At 42.7% G+C, this 25,387-nt stretch overlaps 1 protein-coding gene across 2 annotated transcripts in view; it reads left to right on the top strand.

Annotated features, from left to right (window-relative positions):
- nos1apa (nitric oxide synthase 1 (neuronal) adaptor protein a) overlaps positions 1-25,387 on the top strand; it is a 546,141-nt gene that overhangs the window by 345,320 nt on the left and 175,434 nt on the right. For both annotated transcript variants that reach the window (XM_060920033.1, XM_060920034.1), the window contains exon 6: positions 24,370-24,511. In XM_060920033.1, coding sequence (XP_060776016.1) covers positions 24,370-24,511 — 142 coding nt within the window. The remainder of the gene's footprint in view (positions 1-24,369; positions 24,512-25,387) is intronic.

Below are 25,387 nucleotides of genomic sequence, written 5' to 3'. Positions count from 1 at the left end.
CAGTTGCAAATGTTTAACGAGTATTTTGCAAAAAAAATTTTCAATGGAAACTTCTCACTTTTTCCCACCTATCCTAGAAAATTTGTCGTAAACTTTTGGGATCAACAATTTTTTTTTTCCCTACCTACCTACCCTATTTTGAAAACCCAGGAAACACATATATTATTTTGTTTGGCCTTAAACATGAGCTAATTTTATCTCTAATCTATCCCCAGTGAGTAAACCTGTGGTGACGGTGGCAAGGAAAAACTCCCTCAGACGGCATGAGGAAGAAACCTCAAGAGGAACCAGACTCTGAAGGGAACCCATCCTCATCTGGGTGATAACGGATAGTGTGATTATAAATAACTTGCTTCTATAACAGTGTCCTATAGAGTCACAAAGTATTAGTCTGGCTAACTCGACTTCAAAGCTCTCCGAGCTATTGGTCTGGCCAAGCTATTAAGCCAAACCGTTTCCCAGAGCCCGTGGTTGACCCGCCTCCCTGAAATGCCTCAGTTTGCTACTGGTCGAAGCCAGAAAAGGCTGTGACGAAGCTTAAACCAATCACATCACTCTTTCCTCTGACGTATGCGACGCGACGGGGCTAACTGGTAGATTAAACTCTTACCGAAGCCGTTCGGGAGCAAGGCGAAAATGTCCTTCCTTTCAATAAATACCTCCAGGGCTGCTCTTTGCTCCGTTTTCAATGAGAACTTCCCGTTGAATGCTTTCAATACAGCATCTACCGCTGTGTTAAAGGCTTGCCGCTGCTCCATGTTCGTGATGTGAATGAAGCGCTTCCGGCATAGATTCTGTAAACAATCTATGGCTTCCGGTCGCAGTTCTACTACGTCACTGCCTTGAACACGCCTCTACCCAGGGCCGTTGGAGATGCTCAAAGTTGATTGGTTCCCGATTTTTCGGGAGCTTGGAAATGCTGTAGATAGCCTGCCTGGCCAGACTAAGCTCGGAACAGGCCCTCGTGTTGCGTCACGCTTAGGATGGGCGGGCCCAGGCTAACAAAGTATAACTGTGAAACCAGGAAATTCATTATAGTTTTAACATGAAGTCTGTTTTGTTGAGGTTATAAACTGTTCATTGATGGAAACTTGAGTGCAAAACTGTTCATGGCAGCTGCAGTCCTAAAGTTAGCAAGCCAACTGTAGTCCTCAGCCATAAAAGCATTACTGTAAGAGTCCAGAGCGTCTTCCAAGTGCAACTTTCGACTGTCCATATGGAACCGTCCTCCACAGGAGCGATGTGATGAGACTCCAGCCAGACGTAGGGCATCAGGATGGATCAGGCAGGTCTGAGGAGCAGAAGAGGTCAGCATCTTGATCTCAGGATTGACATGTAACTCAGAGGGACAGACAGAGTAAAGGTGGGGAGATAGAACACAAGTTGTTAGGTCTGCCCAATGTCACCTGATGAGTAAGACCAGTATGCATTTTGCGCTGAGTGCAAGCAGGGACTCCGGCAAAACTAACTATGACAGCATAACTAAAAGAGAGAGCCAGAAGCCAGGGCAGCACAGCGGTGTAGTAGTTATCACTGTCGCCTCACAGCAAGAAGGTTCCGGGTTTGAACCTTATGGCCGACAGGGGCCTTTCTGTGTGGACTTTTCATGTTCTCCCCGTGTGTGCGTGGGTTTCCTCCGGGTGCTCCGGTTTCCCCCACAGTCCAAAGACATGCAGATTGTACAATGGGGCCGCTGTAATTGGCGCAAGCTGTAGTGGTTTCCAAGCCGTAATGTATGTACATATATAGATCTTGCTATGGCAAAAACCTAATAAATAAAGAAGGTAACACAGGCATTTGGGAGCCCCGGGACATAAAGCAGCAGCCACTACACCGTCAACAAACTCGAGTGAGCAAGCGAATGGGGGACTGACAGCATCCAAACATCCCAGTTTACTAAAACACTCTGTCTGAGGACCCTCCAGATCTACACCTTTACCTCATAAACACCATTAACAAAAGGCTTGACTAAACAGATATTTTTTCAGCCGAGACTTAAACGCTGAGACTGTGTCTGAGTCCCGAACACTACTTGGAAGGCTGTTCCATAACTGTGGGGCTTTGTAAGAAAAGGCTCCGCCCCCTGATGTAGCCTTCACTATACAAGGTACCAACAGATAGCCTGCACCTTTTGATCTAAGTAGGTGTGGCGGGTCATAGAGGACCAGAAGTTCGCTCAGGTACGGTGGTGCGAGACCATTCAGTGCTTTAAAGGTCAATAGTAGTACTTTATAATCAATACGAAATTTGATTTCAATACTAGTGACGGAGGAAGAATGACTAAACATCCTGCACTCAGCATACCGAACAAGCTGAAGGTGTGCCATGATGAATGGATTCACGTACCTTAATCGAAGATCTGTTGATATGAAAGCAGATCCGATGTGGATGGCCTCCGCTTGCGGTCTTTTCGCAGGAGGAAAAAACAAAACTTGCCGTTCTTCTGAAAAAAATTTAAATGCGGAAAAAGGAACGTGAAAGTACAATCAAAAAGGAAAAGGCTACCGGAAAATTATTTGTCGAGAAGATAAAAAAGATTCGTGATCAACGCCAACACTCGTGGGAAAAAAGACCCATCGCAAACAACTCGGAAAACAGGAAGTACGTCACACAGAATGCACAAATTAACCCCAGCACATGATGCTCACGTTGACCCTGTGAGTGTTCGAAAGTTTGCTTATTGTGCTTGAATGGGAAACTATGGCTTCATGTTCCAGAACAGGACAGGTGTACTGTATACGTAATGCTGTCAGCTCAGACTGGAATTCTCCACACGCTGTTTCTGAGAGTTGGGAAAATCAACTAACGTATTCAAATAGCTAATCTAAAGAACATAACTTATTTGTTTCCCCTTTCTGCTGATTTGGTATGTTCTAAATAGAGAGCACTTTTTATTTTTACACTTTTATTGGACTGAAACAGGGAAAACTACGGATATGCCATCTGCCTCATTTAAATATTAAAATACCCGAAAGAGTTGCACTCCATTTGACTGGAATCCGTAACCTGTTAAAAGTCCCTTCAGCTTGGATTCTTCTCATACCCAAGTTTAGCAAGTGGTGTCAAATCCACATGGCTGCTCAGAGCAGCAACGGGACACAAAGTAGGGCTTTTTTGCTTTAAAACCGCGGACCTGCCTGATCCATCCTGATGCCCTACGTTTGGCTGGAGTCTCATCACATCGCTCCTGTGGAGGACGGTTCCATATGGACAGTCGAAAGTCGCACTTGGAAGACGCTCTGGACACTTACAGTAATGCTTTTATGGCTGAGGACTACAGTTGGCTTGCTAACTTTAGGACTGCAGTTGTCATGAATGGTTTTGGACTCAAGTTTCCATCAATGAACAGTTTATAACTTCAGCATAACTGACTTCATGTTCAAACTATAATGAATTTCCTGTTTTCACAGTTATACTTTGTGACTGTATAGGACACGGTTATAGAAGCAAGTTATTTATAATCACACTATCTGTTATCACCCAGATGAGGATGGGTTCCCTTCAGAGTCTGGTTCCTCTTGAGGTTTCTCCCATGTGTCGTCTGAGGGAGTTTTTCCTTGCTCATCTGGGATACACTACCGTTCAAAAGTTTGGGGTCACTTTGAAATGTCCTTATTTTTGAAAGAAAAGCACTGTTCTTTTCAATGAAGATCACTTTAAACTAATCAGAAATCCACTCTATACATTGCTAATGTGGTAAATGACTATTCTAGCTGCAAATGTCTGGTTTTTGGTGCAATATCTCCATAGGTGTATAGAGGCCCATTTCCAGCAACTCTCACTCCAGTGTTCTAATGGTACAATGTGTTTGCTCATTGCCTCAGAAGGCTAATGGATGATTAGAAAACCCTTGTACAATCATGTTAGCACAGCTGAAAACAGTTGAGCTCTTTAGAGAAGCTATAAAACTGACCTTCCTTTGAGCAGATTGAGTTTCTGGAGCATCACATTTGTGGGGTCGATTAAATGCTCAAAATGGCCAGAAAAATGTCTTGACTATATTTTCTATTCATTTTACAACTTATGGTGGGAAATAAAAGTGTGACTTTTCATGGAAAACACAAAATTGTCTGGGTGACCCCAAACTTTTGAACGGTAGTGTAGGTGCCTTGCTCAAGGGCACTTCAGCCATTCCTGCTGGTCCAGTGAATAAAACCAGCAACCTTTAGGTCCCAAAGCTGTTTCTCTAAACATTAGGCCATGGCTTCCCCATATTATATTGTAATACCTCCTAGCCATACTCAGATATTAATACATTGCAACCCAGCTACAACAAACTCTTTTACTATGAATTTTTACTATAAGCATATAACAAACTAAGTTTGTGTCCCCCACCTTCAATGATGAGTCAGAGTCTTCAAAAAAAACTCATCTCTGAGTCATGCGCTCCTTTCCCATCAGAGACAAACAATAAGTAATCAAGTCTGCAGTGAAGTTAACAATACTATTTCCGCCATAAAGCACTGGCTTAAAAAATCCCTTAAGATCACTTTATGAGCTAAAAGCAGTTTTACTTGAGTCTTTACTCTGTAAGCACTGTTGTCATGGCTACTCATTGTCACGTCTACGTGCGTTGGCACTCTGATCGCAAGTAGCGCCATTAGAGTAGCGCCATTAGAACTAATTACCATGCATGTGTTCCGGATCAGAGCACAATCACAGCGCAAGCTTATCAGGACTCATTAAACACACAGACTTGGCGAAGTATACACGCTGTGCCTAGTGTCTCACATTACCAAGCCTTATTGCTGTGTACTGCTCTTGACTCGCTTTTGTATTTTGGACTCTGCCTTTGTGATTACCTGATATTCTGTTTGTCCCTCGCTTGACCATTGCCTGTTTCACGACCCTGCCTTTGTCTTATGTTTTTTAACTGTTTGTAAATAAACACACTTCCTGCAATCACACCAGTCATCCACTTCCATTATATGACACTCGTAAACGTAAGATACTCTCCGTCGAAGACAAACTTCAAATCCTGGACTATCTAAAGTGTGGTGAGAAAGCAACAAATTTGTCAAAAGAATACAGTATAGTATGCCAAAAAAAAAAAATTTGATTTCAACTTTTAAAGCAAAAGAAAAAAAGGGTTGAGACTTCATCCATAACTGCAGTCAACATGTTGGGCTGAAAAGAAAGAAGATATGGCAAGCAAACAACAGCGAGTGCGACTTTTTTCCTCTAACTCGTAAATATGGATGTGAATTCAGCGTAAATATAAATAAAACGCAGTTGGTTTCTTTTAGGTAAGAGTGAGTGTTTGTTGTGACAAGTGGGTACATTTCAGTATTATAAACTTTTCCGTATAACGAACTATTTGGACATCCCCTAAGGAACTCGTTATAGCGGGATTGCAGTGTATAGAGGCTTTGCACCATCACATGACCCCCATAGCAATGGTAATTGCGCTGCCATGACAGGGGGCAGCTTGTAGTGCTTCATTCAGAGGAGTTAGTTGTTATTGATCGGTATGGGAAGGTTTTGCTGTGTTTTTGGATGTGCAAATCGTTTTGAACGAAACAAAGACAGCAGATTTTTTTTTTGATTTACCAAAATTAATTCACCATCAGTGGGAAAACACTAGAGAAATTTCTAAACGTAGAAGGGAAAAATGGTTCGCAAACATTTGGCGGGACTCGGTATCGAACAGAGAGGTCAAAAACCCTATGGTTTGCTCACAAGGTAAGAATTGTCTGGGTGACCCCAAACTTTTGAATGGTAGTGTAAATGAGGGATAAAATTAGCTCATGTTTAAACAATTTAATTTTCTTTAAAGCTGCTTTGCAACAATATCTGTTGTTAAAAGCGCTACACAAATAAACTGACTTGACTTAAATTACTTATACTGTACATACAAGCATTCACTTTTTAAATCTAGAACACTGACTAAACAAGTCACTCAGTGCGTTTACATGCACATAGAGAAAATCAAATTTCTGCCGTAGCTCGACTGAAATCGAAGTTCTAAATGCCATGGAAACACCTTAGCTTGGCTGAAATCGAACCGAACTGGATTTCTCGTAATCGAGCTACGCGACCTAGATTATGCGATTGTAGCCGAGCTACTTAGTGCATGTAAACCCTATCGAGCTACGTAGTCGAGCTACTTACTTCAGCACTGCCCCTTCCGGAAGTGACGAGTGACGAGACCACAAGCGGGAAACACAACAGCCTCGGTCGGCATGACAACGCGATGGTGTACAGAATGTTCAGCAGGTGCTGAGCTGCTTCGTTGTTGTCCATCTTCTCTCTCTCGATGTTGCGGTCCTCGTCGTCGTTCTTCTTGTGAACACGGAACTGATAACTTTGTTTATACTCTTGAATAGCTCTTCTTCATGACAACAACCGGAAGTGTACCAACACGATGGGGCGTGTAGCGCCACCTGTGGCTCGGGTGCACAATGTACCTCACACAATAGCTCGATTTCCTTGTGTGCATGTAGGATTGGATTTCTCTGGGACCCGTAGCTCGATTATTGACAGTAGCTCGATTTGGATGTGCATGTAAACGCACTGACTGTTCTGAGAAAGTAAATACACGTCATTCAACACAGAGAGCTGGCTAGTTTGTTTGTTTGTTTGTTTGTTTGTTTGTTTTTTGTTTCCCCCACACACATACACATACATACACTTTATAGCTCAAACATACAACAGTGTATTAGGGCCATTGTAGGAAAAAAACAGAGCTGAGGGAGAGGGTAATATTCTTCGGAAAACCCCCCAGAATTTCCGAGAGTAAAGTCATAAATTCACAAGAAAAAAAAAACTGATATTCAATGAGATTATAAAGTCATATATGTGCAAAGAAGAAAGCTCAGCAATTCTGAGATTTTAAAAAAATTGCAAGAAAAAAATCATTCTCAGAGACAACTGTCTGGCTGCGATGCATTCTGGGAAATGTAGTTGAAAAGCTCTTGGCACTTTGTTTAAATAACATCGGCTGGCTTTTCTTCGTGGTATATCAGATACAACCCCAATGCCAAAAAAGTTTGGACGCTGTGTAAAGCATGAATAAAAACAGAATGAGAGAATCTACAAATCATGGAAACTCTATACGTCTTTGAAAATAGTACAAAGACAACATATCAAATGTTGAAAATGAGAAATTTTATTGTTTTTTGAAAAAATATATGCTCATTTTGAATTTGATGTCAGGAACAAGTTTCAAAAAAGTTGGGACGGGGCAACAAAAGACTGAAAAAGTTGCATAATGGTAAAAAAAAATAATCATAATAATTTGGTTAATTGGCAACAGGTCAGTAAGATGATTGGGTATAAAAAGAGCATCCCAGCGAGGCGGAGTCTCTCAGAAGTAAAGATGGGGCGGGGTTCACCGTTCTGTGAAAGACTGCGTGGGCAAACAGCGCAACAATTTAAGAATAACGTTCCTCAATGTAAAACCACAAAGAATTTGTGGATCACATCATCTATGGTCCATAATATCATTAAAAGATTCAGAGAATCTGGAGAAATCTCTGTATGCAAGAGACAAGGCTGAAAACTGACATTGGATGCCTGTGATCTTCAGGCCCTCAGGAGACACTGCATTAAAAGCAGACACGTGTCTGTAGTGGAAATCACTGTATGGGCTCAGGAACACTTCAGAAAACCATCGTCTGTGAAAACACTTCATTACTGCATCCACAAATGCAAGTTAAACCCAGATATAAACAATATCCAGAAACAACGCCACCTTCTCTGGGCGCGAGCTCTTTTACGATGGACTGAGGTGAAGTGGAAACTGTCCCGAGGTCTGACGAATCAAAAGTAGAAATTATTTTTAGAAATCACGGACACCACATCCTCCAGGCTAAAGAAGAGAGGGACCATCCGGCTTGTTATCAGTGCAATAGTAATATAGTAAAATAGTAAAATTTGAAAATGTATTTTTTGACCATAATGTCCCAAATGAGAGAGCAGTTTCTGAGACGGACCCATATACACTCACCGGCCACTTTAATAGGAACTTGTTCTTGATTCTAAAACCCCTGTCCTTAGGAAAGGCAGTGCTTAGAGGCAGAATAATCTCATTTTCAGTACACAGAAAAAGAACAGGAAATTGAACTAAACCATAAAATTAAGCAACTGGAGGAAATTAACGCGACCCACCCATCTCAAGAAACACGAAATGAATTAAGAAAGTGCAAATCTAAACTAGATGAAATACTTAGTAAACACACCCAATTTATGATCCATCGATTAAGGCAAGAATCCTTTCATCACAGCAATAAATCAGGTAAATATTTAGCAAATCAAATCAGACGCAACAAAGAAAAAGCAACAATTTCAGCCATAAAGAACTCAGCAGGGAAGCTAACCAGCTCACCTGAAGAAATTAACCAAGTTTTCTACAATTTCTACAACAAACTATATTCTTCTGAAATAAACCCTAACCAGGAATCCATTGACTCATTCCTCAATAATATCAATTTACCACAACTAATCGAAAACCAAATAAATAAACTGGAATCACCTATTACTCAAGAGGAACTGTTTTCAGCTCTGGAACGCATGCCTAACAATAAAGCACCAGTACCGGATGGCTTCCCTGCTGAGTTCTACAAACAATTCTGGCCCATTTTGGCTCCACTATTCATCAGGATGATCAATGAATCAAAAGAAAATTCAAAACTACCAGCTAGCACTACCTCAGCAACAATTTCACTCCTCCTCAAGCCCAATAAGGACCCAACAATTCCATCTAGTTATCGACCAATTTCTCTTCTCAACGTTGACAATAAAATAATCGCCAAAGCTTTAGCACGTAGGTTAGAAGAGGTCACCCCATCCATTATCCATCCGGACCAAACTGGTTTTATCAAGGGTAGAATCTCAACCTCCAATGCTCGCAGATTATTTAACATTATACATTACTCCTCAACCATACAAGAAAATACCATCATGGCATCTCTAGACGCAGAAAAAGCATTTGACAGGGTCAACTGGAATTTCCTGTTTTCCACATTGGGGAGGTTTGGTTTTGGGGAATCCTTCATTAATTGGATCAAAATTCTATACACGTCACCTTCAGCCACAGTAATCACCAATGGACTAACATCACGTAGTTTCACTTTGCACCGGGGGACTAGACGAGGATGCCCACTCTCTCCTTCACTATTTACCATCTTCATTGAACCTTTAGCCACCGCCACCCGACAGAACTCCCTCATCAAGGGAGTTCATACTCCAAATTTACATCACAAAATTAGTCTCTATGCTGATGATATCTTACTTTTCTTACAAAATCCCCCAACATCTGTACACGAAACCATTGAACTGATTAACACATTCTCCAACATTTCTGAATATTCTATCAACTGGAACAAATCTGCAATCCTCCCATTACATTCCAGCAGCTGGGATGTATCGGCCTACTCATCACCTATTCCCCTATCCACCAATCATATCACATTACCTGGGGATAAGGGTTTCCCCCAAGCTCTCAGACTTGTTTGGTCTAAATTTCACCCCCCTACTTAATTCAATAACTGATGACCTCCAGCGCTGGATGAACCTTCCACTATCCATCATGGGCAGGATATCAGTTATCAAAATGACAGTTTTGCCCAAAGTTAACTATTTACTTTCAATGATTCCTATTCAGCCTACCCAATCCTGGTTTAAATCACTAGACTCTACAATCATTAAATTCTACTGGAAAAACAAGACACCAAGAATCAAACTGACCACACTTCAAAAACCTAAAATACTAGGTGGTCTAGAGGCGCCACACTTCTACCACTATGCACTGGCCAACCAGCTTCAATACATTTACAAATGGATACATCCCACCTCACCTGAATTCACCTGGTTAGACCTAGAACAAACCATTTGCAAGGATATTCAGATCTCAGACTTACCTTTCTGCAGCCAGTCAGTCAAAAAGCATCCATCTTTCAAAGCTCCAACCATAGCATCAAGTCTGACAGCTTGGTGGAAGTTTTATGACCTCACTAATTCACCTCTGACACTATCAAATCACACCCCTATCTGGAACAATCCTGATTTCACCATCAATAAAAAACCACTCAACTTTCTCACATGGATAGGCAAGGGTATCACTCATCTTCATCATATCATCCAAGACAATAGACTGGTCTCTTTTGCCTATTTGGTCCAGAAGCATGGCATTGAGGGTAAACACTTCTTACAGTATCTTCAAATTAAATCAACTATTCAGGCAAAATGGAATATTCAGATACCTAATCTAGACATCCCCCCACAAATCTTGGAACTGATTAACATACCCACCCCTCAAAAAATCCTTTCCAAAATATACAAAATTATATCACAATCCGAAAAAACTTTAAGCCTTCCATACCACAATTGGGAATCAGACCTGTCCATTACTCCTGATGCCGGCTTCTGGACCCAAATCTGCAAAAACATATATCAAATGACTAAAAATGCCAATCTTCAACTAATACAGTACAAGGTACTCCATAGATTTCACTACACTGCACAGAAACTGGCAAGAATGGGTTTTGGCTCCGACACGTGTTCCCACTGCATGCTAAACACCCCGGACACATACATCCACGCTGTCTGGCATTGCACCCTGATCCATAGGTTCTGGATAAAAGTCACAGATTCACTCACCTCTATCCTTGGCCATCACATCCCAGCAACCCCTTCCCTCTGCATACTAGGAGATACATCTTCAACCAACCTTAACACCACAGACAATAAATTTCTTCTAGTAGCACTAACTGTCGCCAAGAAAACAATCCTCATGAACTGGAATTCAAAGAACTCAATCCACATTACCCATTGGAAAAACCTGCTAGCAGATTATATATTAATGGACAATCATACCTCTCCCAACTTACTCCACACTCAGAATACACACTCCCCTTGGTCATCTTACCTCACCTTTTTACAGACTTGACCTGGCCCTCTGTGCCTGAGATCCAGTCCCAACGCCACACCCAAATATTATTCCTCCATAATCGTTAATACTTAGCCATACATATTAGGAAAGGGAGGATGGAAGCTGGAATCTCTTATCTCTGTTTGTTTATGTACTTCATTTATTAATTTTTCCCACCACTCCCTCTTCTTCCCACCACTCCCTCCCTCCCTCCCTCCCTCCCTCTGCTACCGTTTTCCCTCCCCCATTTCATCTACTCCTGTTATACCTGGGCATCTGGGATGGCGTGGACAGCCCTACCCTGTCTGGCTGTCAGGTGGGACTGGCGTTGGTTGGTGCCATTGGGAGGGTTGATGGGTCAGGGTTCCCCTTCGGGTCAAGGTCCCAAGGTCCTCTCAGCGCCCCGCCCACCCCACACATGCACTCTGATACCTGCCTATTCTTGGTATTGCACAGCGCGCCTTATCCTCTTTTAAATGCGCTACACATTAGGAAGCACACACCATTTGCCCACCTTCAACAAGAACAACATGATAGACTAGGGCAGGGGAGGAGTGCATGTGGGAAACCTCTGCAGGTGCTTCGCTGCACTCCTCGCTTCTTTTAATGCAAATACATTTTAGAGGAGGCTTATATCTTTGATTATATAGGGTGCGGGGGGGGGGGGGGGGGGGGGTGTAGGTGGAGATCTGGGCAGGTTTTCACCCTGCACGCCCTCTTCTTTTAATGCAGTACACTTTAGAGAAGGCACACATTCTTGTCATATACAGTCATATATAGGATAGGTAGGGCGTGTTGTGCGGAGGTTATGGGGGGCTGGTGTCGGTGTGTGGGGGCCCGGAGCCCTGCCTCATGCAGTACCTCCCCCTCCCCTCTGTCGTCCCATCATGACTTAGCTTGGGCAGGGGCGGCTGGCACCATAGCCATGAACAGATGCTCAGGTAGTCATCATAATTAACTATTAAAGAACTATTATTTTTAGAATTACTATCTATAAAAAATTTACTAACACAAAGGATTAGCAAATAAAATAATACTCCCTCCCCCCCCCCACCCTCCTTCATTATGATCCAGCTTCTTTCTCCCTGGCCCGACACTAGACCAGCACTGCTTATATACACTCACACACACACACATGTGCTCACTATCACAAACTCCGCTCCCCCCCCCCAACATACACACACTGTCCCTCCACCTATAACTCAAGGCCCAAAACCCCTCCAAATCCCCCCCTCCTACCCTCCTCCATCGCACATGCACATTCATTACCCCTAACCAACCCCACCCAGCCTCCCCTATACAGCAATATAGCTCTTGTTTATCTCTGTCGAATATGTCTCCATGTGTCCTGTTACATCTCTCTGTCAACATATTAGAAGTACTGTCCAGCCTTTGAAACTGTTAATGTTACGTCAGTGTTTCTGTTGTATGTCATGTGTATTTGTTTGTTATTTAAAAAAAAAAAAATCCCTGTCCTTGGCTGCAGGACTGGAACCCAGTGTGGTCTTCTGCTGTTGCATGCTGAGATGCTTTTCTGCTCACCACAGGTGTAAAGAGTGATTATACGAGTTACTATATCCTGCCTGGCAGCTTGAGCCAATCTGGCCGTTTTCCTCTGAGCTCTCTTATCAACAAGGCGTTTGTTTCGACCCACAGAACTAGACCCCGAAGCCGCCGCCAGGCGCCGCTAAAACCGCCATTTAGAATTTGAGCCGCCGCCAGCCAATAATTTTGTAAGCCAATTTGAGCCGCTATCTAATAAAATTTGGCTGAGCCACTAAGAATTGTGTACATCAAATAATGGGTTTATCCACATCATGAGCTACAAGAAAAGTGACACAAACATGATCAACTGTACACACTAGTAGTAACACAATAGAGACGTATAGGCATACACTGTAGAGATTTAGAACTGATATCACAGCACAGAGAGCCACCACAAGCTTGCCGTTGTGACTACCTGTCTGGCTTCCCGCCCCTCACACCGTTACCACGATACACTGGGGAACCCGGGAACCCACCCAGAGCATCAATCGACTCCGATATCGACGAGATGGCTGCATTCTTTGCCGCTGCTGAGGGAAAGTGTAAAGGTATTTTTTTTTGTTTGTTTGTTTGTTTGTTTCACATACTTCGAGATTGATAAAAAAAAAAAAGTACTCCACCACTCTACTTTCATCATAGTAAGATAGCTGCCAGTCCTTCACTGGTCATTGCTAGTGAGAGTAGATAGCTAGATGCCTTCCTCGAACAATCCAGATTAGCTTATTATTAGCATTGAACTACAATCTTGCTAGATTTATATTTACAATGAAGTAAGAGACCAGGGGACCTGTGGTAATTTGCTATTTATTCCCCCCATTTGTTTGATCCGTTCGCCCGGATATATGCCACACAGTGACGTCCAGTATCAGCCATTTGTAGCCATAAACATTTTGGTGGCTGCAGCAGCCATTAAGGTTTTGGCTGAGTCAGCTAGCCAGCCAATAATTTCATCAGCCAGCCATTATCCTGAAAACAAACGGCTTCGGGGTCTACACAGAACTGTCGCTCACTCACTCACTCACTCACTCAGTGTTTTTTTTGTTTGTTTTTCGCACCATTCTGTGTAAACTCTAGATTTTGTGTGTGAAAACCCCAGGACATCAGCAGTTTCTGAAATACTCAAACCAGTCCATCTGGCACCACAGTGAAAGTCACACTTTGAGATCACAGTTTTTTTGTTTGAAGTGAACATTAACTGAAGCTCTTGATTTGTATCTGCATGATTGTGCTGCTGTCAAGGGACCGGCTGATTAGATAACTGCATGAAACAGCAGGTGGATGGGTGTTCCTAATAAAGTACCCTGAGAGTTTCATATGCATAGCTATGACGAGACCTGAAATCAAACAGTCTTGGCATCATATCAAACACTCTTGGCATCGTCTCACTTCGTCTCAAAGGCGTGAATTAAAAAGACAGCGGAAGTAAATACGGCGTCCTGATGCATGCAGATCCACTCATTCTTCTCATTCAGCCAAACGACAGACTTCAGCAGGTTCTTAAGGTGAAAACGTAGCCATTTTGCAAGGCACCGATTCAGAAATGGCCCATTATTTTACCCTGAGCTGTATGGAACGTAATTGCTCATCAGTGATTGAAGCGCCTCCTGGCGCATTGGTTCATTTCTTTCTCTGCCATCAGTGTTCATCACAGCAAAGCACATTTTCAGTGCCATTCAGTGCCGGTGCACATCACCAGCTGTACCTGCGCTACAATAAGCTGCCTGAAGCTCTTCGGGGGAAAAGCGTTCACTCTGCAATGATGACATCGGCCATACTCATGGTCTCATTGAGTCAAGCCATTTCTTTTGATTTATTTCAGAAAATAAGCTTCATTAGACGTTAAGTGGTTTTGTGCTGCCTCGCTTGTAGGAGCGAGAGCAGCACAAAACATGCAGTGACCGTGAAAAATTGAAGTTTTTTACACTTTTTGTAAATTAGAAGCAAAATCTTCTGGTGCAGGGGCGGCATGGTGGTATAGTGGTTAGCGCTGTCGCCTCACAGCAAGAAGGTCATGGGTTCGAGCCCAGTGGCCGGCGAAGACATTTCTGTGTGGAGTTTGCGTGTTGTCCCCGTGTCCGCGTGGGTTTCCTCCGGGTGCTCCGGTTTCCCCCACAGTCCAAAGACATGCAGGTTAGGTTAACTGGTGACTCTAAATTGACCGTAGGTGTGAATGTGAGTGTGAATGGTTGTTTGTTTATGTGTCAGCCCTGCGATGACCTGGCGACTTGTCCAGGGTGTACCCCGCCTTTCGCCCGTAGTCAGCTGGGATAGGCTCCAGCTTGCCTGCGACCCTGTAGAACAGGATAAGCAGCTACAGATCATGGATGGATGGATGGATGGATCTTCTGGTGCAGACGAGTCAGATATGTGGCATGGTGGCACTGAAGGAAAGCATTGCTGCCTCACTGCTACAAGGCACCGGAGTTTCGCATGGTCTCCCTGTGGTTGCTTGGGTTTCTTCCAGGTTCTCTGGTTTCCTCCCACTGTCAACACACACACATGCCAGTTGGTCAACTGGCTACTCTAGGTGAGCGTGGTGCCCTGTAATGGATTAGAGTCCAATCCAAGATGTTTCACCTTTATACTTGGCGACAGGGTCATGGGTGTTGAAGGCTCGCCCATATGGTCCAATCCTACAAAAGAGCTACTGGAGCACAAATAGTGGGGCGGTTTAGCTCGAATATTCAAAAGGATTGTGCATTTTGTGATACAAGCATCAAATTTGGCACAAATGTACATTGATATATGGCGAACATTTTCAGATATTGAGCCACTCGGAATTCTCCCTTCATGTCCGCCATATTGGAATTCAAAATGGCCGCCATTTGAAATCTACATTTTCGATTATCTTTGGGTCTAATGCTGCTATTGACTCGATTCTGGTGTCTAAATGTATGTTTTGGGGGGCAAGGAATCCAATGGTAACAATCTGCATCGCATATTTTGTACCAATGAGCCGCCATATTGGATTTCAAAATGGCTATTGTTTGAAATCTACATTTTCGATTATCTTTGGATCTAATGCTGCTATTGACTCGATTCTGGTGTCCAAATGTATGTTTTGGGAGGAAAGGAATCCGATGGTTACAATCTGCATTGTGTATCTTTATAAATTAGCCAACATATTGGATTTCAAAATGGCCGCCACTTGAATTCTACATGTGCGATTACCTCTGGGTCAAATATTTTTATAGTACATGACAATATTTGCTGGTATCCATTTTTCAAAATGACATACTTTATTACAGTATTCCACTTAATTCATGAGAGATGAATATTCATCATCATGTATTTTTGACAAGACAACATTTTACTCAAAGTCTGTGAAGTAAAAATTGTTTTGACAAGTTTGAGTTATTGATTAGATTCTGTGTTGTTCTAGGTTTGATATGGAACCCGAAGGAGTTCCAACAGTTAAGCAATAGGCTAATTATCCTAAAGTAGGTGAAGGTGACGGGCAGCACGGTGGTGTAGTGGTTAGCACTGTCGCCTCACAGCAAGAAGGTCCTGGGTTCGAGCCCAGCGGCCGACGAGGGCCTTTCTGTGTGGAGTTTACATGTTCTCCTCATGTCTACATGGGTTTCCTCCGGGTGCTCCGGTTTCCCCCACAGTCCAAAGGCATGCAGGTTAGGCTAACTGGTGACTCTAAATTGACCGTAGATGCGAGTGTGAATGGTTGTCTATGTGTCAGCCCTGTGATGACCTGGCAACTTGTCCAGGGTGTACCCCGCCTTTCGCCCGTAGTCAGCTGGGATAGACTCCAGCTTGCCTGTGACCCTGTTGGAGAGGATAAGTGGCTACAGATAATGGATGGATGGATGGATGGATGGATGGATGGAAGGGTGAAGGTCACTGCATTGTCAAGAATGAACAAGAATGAGCATCTATTCCGTCCTCTGCCTCTTGGTTACTTACTCAGTCACTGACTTTTGGTGGATGACTTCCTCATGATTGTATCAAATTCTTTCCTTTTTTAAAAATGATGGATTTAATATTGCTCTGTGGGTGCTCCAAGTTTGGGATATTTTTTTAATAACCAAACCCTAATTGACACTTTTTCAGAACCTTGTCCTGCATGTGTTTTCATAGGTTATTGGTTTTCATGATGCTGTTTGCTTAAGTATGCTCTCTAATAAACCCTGGAGCTTTCTACAATCAAATCACTGTCTTTAGAATGGAAATCACCTCATAGTTTCTGGAAACTTTCAGCTGATTTAACCATAACTAATTTAGGGGTTTTACACCAATGGAGGGTGAATAGTTGACAAATTAATTTTTTTATTTGTAAATAATTTTGCAAACTATACTGATCAATCCATTTCTCAATAATATGGGCTATTTTGTGTAGAGACATGACATACAGCTCTGGAAAAAAAAAAAGAAATAAGAGACCACTTAAATCTTTTCTTAAATCAGCATCTCTGTGTACGGCAGCCATTTCATTCCAGTGTCTGTGCTGGGATTCCAACACATCTCATTTTACTTAATGAGGTATTGATTCCACCAAATATTCCACCTGCACCAAATATTATTTAATGAGGAAAAGTATAAAATCCACTGATGTGGTCATCACTATCCTCTTGCAATAGGACCAGTCTGGATGGCAAACACAGTGCTAGTATTACCTTAAATTTAATTGGAATATAAAAATATCTATTCTTCATGTAACAGTCCACAGAATGGAAACAACAGGGAAGTGAAGTTTAGGTCAGATAAGCGCAAATGTAGATTTCAAATGGCGGCCATTTTGAATTCCAATATGGCGGACATGAAGAGAGAATTCCGAGTGGCTCAATATCTGAAAATGTTCGCCATGTGTCAATGTACATTTGTGCCAAATTTGGTGCTTGTATCACAAAATGCACAATAGGTTAGCTATGCTGCCCCACTAAAACTGATGAAAAAGTTAATGCTGACACTTTTCTGTTTTAGCCAGCATTAACTTTTTCAGCAGTTTGTGCTCCAGTAGCTCTTTTGAACCCTGTCGCCGGTTCACCAGTTGTCCTTCCTTGGACCACTTTTGGTAGGTACTAACCACTGCATACCGGGAACACCCCACAAGATGTGGCATTTTGGAGATACTCAGACCCAGTCATCTAGCCATCACAATTTGGCCCTTGGCAAAGTAGTGAAGATCCAAACACTTGCCCATTGTCCTGCTTCCAACACATCAGCTTCAAGAACTGACAGTTCTCTTGCTGCCGAATATATCCCACCCCTTGACAGGTGCCACTGTAACAAAATAATTAATGTTATTCACGTCACCTGTCAGTGGTTTTAATTTTATGGCTGATCATCTGAAACTACGCAACCCACAATCAAAACTCCAGCAATAAATGTAAAACGGTATGACGTGATAGGAAAGAAAAGCCATAAAATGCTTCAAGGTTTATACCACAGTGCTGTTGAAGTCTCAGTTCTGTTTGGTCTTTGGAGGCTCATGAGGGACAAAAAGATTTGCGTGAGGAGAGATTTTTGGAAGGAGTCTTGAGAGTCAGTGCTTTGGAACGGTCAGCGACGAAGCTGTAACTTTAAGGTTTCAGACATGAGGAAAATCTGAGGGTGGACGGTTTTAAGGTTTCTCAGAAACTTGAGAGAAAAAAGAAAAAGGTTGGTGAGAGAATGACTGACTGTTTCTAGTCATTTCTGATATATGTTAATTGACAACAGGAACAAACTTGTTTCGCAAACGTTCCACAACATTAACTGGAACAAAGAATGGATAAAACATCTCATCTCATCTCATTATCCCTAGCCGCTTTATCCTTCTACAGGGTCGCAGGCAAGCTGGAGCCTATCCCAGCTGACTACGGGCGAAAGGCGGGGTACACCCTGGACAAGTCGCCAGGTCATCACAGGGCTGACACATAGACACAGACAACCATTCACACTCACATTCACACCTACGGTCAATTTAGAGTCACCAGTTAACCTAACCTGCATGTCTTTGGACTGTGGGGGAAACCGGAGCACCCGGAGGAAACCCACGCGGACACGGGGAGAACATGCAAACTCCACACAGAAAGGCCCTCACCGGCCACGGGGCTCGAACCCGGACCTTCTTGCTGTGAGGCGACAGCGCTAACCACTACACCACCGTGCCGCCCCTGGATAAAACATACAACTAAAAAAAAAAAAGCCCCCAATGTTAGTGTTGGCAAAGTGCTGTGCTGTAAGAGGAATAAAACACTTTGGGACATGTTGTTATTGATAAATTGTTTATTTCTCTCTAACAACATGCCTGGAACTGTTTAACACTCTATTAAGCAATAGATAAAAATGCAAGCTTGGTTACTTCTGTTTTGTGAGGATTTTGTATCCATGAAAGATCAAGTGAAAACGAGATAGAGACTGTGACTGAAGTCACAGTAATTTGCACTAGCTGTTACAAACCAGGACGTCTGGTCACCGTACCTGTCAGGGATGGATGGAGACGAATGTATGTGCAGAAGATATTTATTAAGAAAAGTGCAATCAGGCAAACAGTCCAAATCGGCAGGCGTAAATCAGAAATGATAAACAAGCAATAGTTCGGGCGAGGCACAAAACAGAATATCGCAGGCACAGACAAAGGCGAAATTAAAGGACTGGGATAAACTAGGAATTCAGAAACCAGGAAATTGAAACAACGCACGGCTCAGTAATATGTCTAAACAACTCAATTGCTGAGTTTCACCTGACGTCACATCCGCCTCATTAGTTATTCAGAACTTTATCTGGTGGTCTACCAAAGCTCAGTTGACAAAGCGTTTGTACGGAGAAGGTGCATTGCTCGCGTGAAAAATGCCTTACACTTGCGTTGTTTTAGGTTGTTCGAATTGATCAAACCGTAAAACTGATAAAAGTTTCTTCAGGGTTCCCCGTGAACTAATAAAAAAAGGGTGAACGAACGCAGGATTTCACAAAAAGACGTCGAGAAAGGTGGCTTTTGAACCTCTCACCGAAATCGAAGGGAGCCGAGTCGAAGCATGCTCGAGTTTCACTTGGTGAAAGGTTTGGATCTCCCTCTCAGCCATGGCCTTAGTGCTTTCCAAGGACTTTTCTTGCTATGTGTCATTGTTTTACGGGACTTTTTTTTAGTCACGAAGCGCTAGAGTCCCCAGCTGTTTCTTTGTTTACTCCTCACAAAGTCCATATGCATAAAGGTCACGACAAAATTCTTCCCCAGCCGTACAGTTACAATGCGCCGTGATCACTTCTCCGTCTTGTTTAACTAAGATCCAGGTCTTTAAAGGGGTTTCTGATGATCTTTGTGAATGATTTAGCTGAGAGATAAGAGCCAACACAAGTGAGAATCAAGCGAACTGTTGTTTGTTTACACTTCAACTTGTAGCGCTTCACTGTAAAGACGTGAACGAAAAGCTTAAAAAAAATACTTACACGGGCAAAAACAATCCAGGATTCATTCGGCAGCGACTTGATCCCGAGGTCCTTTACCCAGCCACATACAAAAAAGTCGTAAGCCTCCATACTCTTCCACGCTTTCATCTGTTTTGCGGTGTAGAAGGACGTCTGCAACACCAGATAGTTCGAGATGTCGGGGAACTCGACTGAAGGGTAGTTTTCGAGATCGTATGACAAATCCTTCTTTCCCAGACTGCACATAGCAATCTTCTGAATATATCTAAAGCGAGCAGCGGCTTCTAGATTACGAGCGTACTCTGATAAGTTATCGCTAGTTGTTTGCACTACGGCAGCCGTTTAGACCTCCAGCTATTTCACTTTTGGTAAAACCGCTAAGAAAAGTCACGCGACTGAAACCTAGCAATACTTCGCAACCTGAGTTGCGTCCTTATATATACGTGCTGATTGTGCCTTAATCCAGTGCTGGTGTGAGTCATTAGCGACAGCCAGCGCACGTGGGCGTGACAGTACCCTATAGATCCGGAACAGCAAGAGAGAGAGAACGGTGTTCAGTGAGGAAGAGTTGCGCCCTGCCACCCTGAACAAAATTTTTTTTTAAATGATTGAAAAAATCATGAAAACTGACAGAGAAAATCCCATTTTTCGTGGATCATTCCGGTTCGGTGATCTGGATCAGCACCAAAAGTCATAGCAATGTAATTCAGCCCAGAATTATTCTTCATGTGAAGTTTGGTGATGATTGATTGAAAACCGAGGGAGAAATAGCGTCCTAAAAACGTAAGGAGAAGAAGTAAGTAGAAAGATCCTGAGTGAGCGTAACCGTTTGTGCTCCTGCTGCTAGCGCAAATTAATCAAGCTCTTAGACAGATTGTAAAAACTGTACTGGTGTGAAACATCCACGGAGGTGTGCAGCATTTTGCTGGACAGGTTTATTGACAGAATTAAGAACAAGTGACTTGTGTAAATTAGTTTTGAGTGTCCAGGTTTCCAAATGGTTTTTTTTTTTTCTTTCTTTTTCTTCAGGGAAACACATTGATTCTTGTCTGAGGCAATGACACGTACTTATCAGATTTGATAGATGGAGTGTAGGTAGCAAAACTCTGGAACATTCCTTGGAGATGTTTTATGTAACTGCACTCATTTAAACTACCCAAAGCTCAGCATGGCGTCTTCGTGATTAGGACTGCGCTCTGATCGGAGGAGAAAACAGCACTGAGCGTATACGATTTTCCAGGAGTTTTATTCACTTTTATCTGTTCATACTGAACATCCTTCCAACATAGTTAGCACTGTTTGTCTTTCCTCTTCGACATCTGTATTTATTCTATCCACATTCACTGGATATGAGCAATCACGCGCTCCGATTGGCTACTCTACTACGAATGAAGTAATGAAGAGTTTATAACATCAACGAAACTGACTTCATGTTAAAACTGTTAATGTTATAGTCATGTTGTCTGCTGTCGCCCAAATGAGGATGGGTTCCCTTTAGAGTCTGGTTCCTCTCGAGGTTTCTTCCTCATGTCGTCTGGGGGAGTTTTTCCTTGCCGCCGTCGCCACAGGCTTGCTCATCGGGGATAGATTAGGGATAAAATTAGTTCATGTCTTGGGTCATTCAGATTCTGTAAAGCTGCTTTGGGACAATGTCTATTGTTAAAAGCGCTATAGAAATAAACTTGACTTGGCTACTAGGATATCAGCTCATATACCATGAGTAGACATAAAGAAAATGGCGGAGCGTGTTGCTGAACCAACCGAGGACGAAATAAAAACTCTACTCGAAAACAAAACCCTAAAAATTCCACGAAAAAAAGCAACAAAATATAGAGTGAAAGTATTTGATGGGGCGGCATGGTGGTGTAGTGGTTAGCGCTGCCGCCTCACAGCAAGAAGGTCCTGGGTTCGAGCCCCGGGGCCGGCGAGGGCCTTTCTGTGCGGAGTTTGCATGTTGTCCGCATGGGTTTCCTCCGGGTGCTCCGGTTTCCCCCAAAGACATGCAGGTTAGGTTAACTGGTGACTCTAAATTGACCGTAGGTGTGAATGTGAGTGTGAATGGTTGTCTGTGTCTATGTGTCAGCCCTGTGATGACCTGGCGACTTGTCCAGGGTGTACCCCGCCTTTCGCCCGTAGTCAGCTGGGATAGGCTCCAGCTTGCCTGCGACCCTGTAGAACAGGATAAAGCGGCTACAGATAATGAGATGAGAAGTATTTGATGGTAAGAACATATCGTTTTATTTTTCAAGAATTATTATCGCATTTTTCACAAATTGCTCCTGTCATTTCGCCGGTTTGTTTACGTTCTAAGTGGAAATAATTTTGTCGGACGTTTTGTATGAAATTTTAAATTATCGAATTTGCAAAAAATAAAAATGCTCTGTTTGTCAAAATCCAGTGAATGTGGATAGTGTATTGAATTGTATGTATGTTCATTTTATGTATGTGTGTGTGTGTATATATATATATATATATATATTTATTTATTTATTTATTTATCACCTTTCTTAGCTCTCAGGTATTTGCTAAGTAAGGTTTTTTTTTCTGTTATATTTTTGTCTTAATATTTTGCACTGTAGTTTTTTGCACCCTTGGCGGCTAGCACAAAAGAAAATTTCGTTGTGCCTTTACAATGACAATAAATTGTTTGAACTTGAATAAGAGTTATTCCACTCAATCTCATCATACATGGCTTATAGTCCGGTGGTCCGGGCCTCGTCGGCTATCAGCTCATGGATGACTCGATTTTGTGGAATAACTGTTAAATAATGATTTATAGTCTCACTATTCAGCGTCACTCAGAAGAGGACGTGTCTCTTGAGTTTTCATCCTCACGACTTCTCAGGGAGTTTTTCCTTCCCACCAGCTCCTCTGAATTGCTCATTAGGGATCTAAAGCTACAGCTGGATTTCGGGAAAGCTGCTTTACGTGACAATGGCTATTGTTAGAAGTAAATCTTAAAGTGCATGTTCTGGACCAATTTCGTGTTTTTTTTTATATGAAAGTATGTCCCTTTACACACTCATCCAGAAGGGTAATTTTGCACAAGGCCATCTGACTACAGCAGAAAAAAATAAAATAACAAAATGCGTCTGGAAAAATCCCAAGGGAGTCTGGAGCCAGATTCGTGACGTCACCTGCGGAAGCGCCAGCAGGCTGCGTGAGCTTTGCACGGTTTCAGTGCACAGCCTGTGTAGACCAAGCGCTCCCATTTCTTTCTCATTGTCCGGTCTTTTGGGAAACGATGAGTACTAATCCCATCAAGATTGGTGTTGCTACACCCTCCTACGATACATCTGTTAACCATTTTAATAATTACGCGATAACGTTGAAGAAATTTGCAGAAAACCACCAGGTCGTTTCCTCATAAACAAACCAGCGCTGACGTAGGATTCAGAAGGAGGCGTCCCACACGCGACGTCACAAAAATCAATGTTTGCCGGGAAATCCAAATGCCAAGTTTTTTCAGAGGCGGACCAATTCAACTCAAATGGCTTGATTTCAACTGAATTTTTCTGGTATTGCGCAAGGTAAAAAAAAAATTGCAGAGAATGTAAAATGTGACAGATATTTGACCAAAGTTTAATATAAAATAGGAGAATTCCATTGATCTTGCTCCTGAATTTACCCGTGATATGCACTTTAACCACAACAGCAATTTTATTTTGCTCAATAAGAACACAGTTAACAATATCCATCCGTTATCCATAGCCGCTTATCCTGTGCAGGGTCGCGGGCAAGCTGGAGCCTATCCTATCCCAGCTGACTACGGGCGAAAGGCGGGGTACACCCTGGACAAGTCGCCAGGTCATCGCAGGGCTGACACATAGACACAGACAACCATTCACACTCACATTCACACCTACGGTCAATTTAGAGTCACCAGTTAACCTAACCTGCATGTCTTTGGACTGTGGGGGAAACCGGAGCACCCGGAGGAAACCCACGCGGACACGGGGAGAACATGCAAACTCCGCACAGAAAGGCCCTCACCGGCCGCTGGGCTTGAACCCAGGACCTTCTTGCTTTGAGGCGACAGCGCTAACCACTACACCACCGTGCCGCCCTGGTTTACAATAGAGATATAAAAACATACAATGATTATGAAAAAGACAAAGAAAAAAACAATGTTGTTTTGAAGTTTTGTTCCAAGGGGCAAAAGTTGTCTAGTTAACCCCAAGTTAAGTTCTGTTCACAAAAATAATTGATCTATGATGAAAAGGAGACGATGTTATTCGAACAAAAGCCAGGATTTTGAATTTATGCAAAGTTCATAAACAGAAAAAGAGAGAAATTGTTTGACAGTTTGATGGCCTGAGGATGTTTGAGGAAAGTGAGGAAAAAGTTTCGAAAGCAATAGATACCTTGTCCCTGACGCACGCACTCTGCACCTGCACATAGATCTTGGCTTCATTTTAGGTAAAAGAGACAGGTACGAAAATTTGTTTCCTCACCCAACATTACATCTAAAACTAATCTCTCAGTTTGACAGCACTGGCATCAGCATTTTCCCTCACTCCCTCTCTCCACTCATTCGTTGTGCCTTTCCGGATTTGCCGAGTTTACCCGTGTGTGTGTGTTGTCGCTGTTTGCAGAGCCAGGCCATGCGGATCGTACGGACGGTGGGTCAAGCTTTCGAGGTATGTCACAAGCTCAGCCTGCAGCACACGCAGCAGAACGCAGACGGCCAGGAGGACGCCGACAGCCCCAAGACCTGCGCAGACTCCGGCCTCCAAGGTGAAACATGCACTCGCTCGCTATCCTGCTCCCTCAGCGAGACACATCCAGTGTTACTACGAGCAGCATAAACAATCCCCACGCAACACACTCGCATGAGCAGATGGACGGAACAGGTTTCAGTGTAACAGCATCAGTATGTTGTTTTCGCCTAATTACCTACTCTTAAGTCAAAATGGTGTAAATATCACAGAATAAACACAAGAGAAACCGTTCCGTTGGGCTTTCAGGAAAAGATTCCAAGTGAAAACAGAAAGGCTTCGCTCGTCAGGAGGTTGCGAGTTCGAACTGCGTGTTCGGCTGTGCTCTCTGAGTAGGAGGGACGATATTATCTTCTCTCACCTGTCAATCACAGTGACACTAGCCAGTCGCGGGTGTGTAGTGGATGAGCCGCAGGTTGAAACAATAAATCAGGGTTCGCATGTCTCCGAGGAGAAAACGGGGGAGGATTTATTTATTTATTTATTTATTTTTTACCAAACAGAAAATGAGAAATCATGAACTTGGAAGTACATCATGTTTCATGTTTCATACTGCTTTTAGTAAAATATCAACTGGGTCATTTTTTTAATTGAACAGAAAATGAGGAAAATAAACGTTATGAAAAGCTATACTGTAAGAAGTTTATTTTGAGGTTGTTGTTTTTTTTAAATACAACAACCCCGATTCCAAAAAAGTTGGGACAGAGTACAAATTGTAAATAAAACCGGAATGCAATAATTTACAAATCTCAAAAACTGATATTGTATTCACAATAGAACATAGACAACATATCAAATGTCGAAAGTGAGACATTTTGAAATTTCCTGCCAAATATTGGCTCATTTGAAATTTCATGACAGCAACACATCTCAAAAAAGTTGGGACAGGGGCAAT

This window comes from Neoarius graeffei, chromosome 4, assembly GCF_027579695.1.
Source record: "Neoarius graeffei isolate fNeoGra1 chromosome 4, fNeoGra1.pri, whole genome shotgun sequence".
Classification (NCBI taxonomy): domain Eukaryota; kingdom Metazoa; phylum Chordata; class Actinopteri; order Siluriformes; family Ariidae; genus Neoarius; species Neoarius graeffei.
Note: the sequence above shows the minus strand (reverse complement) of the source record. Positions and strands in the feature narration are given on the sequence as shown.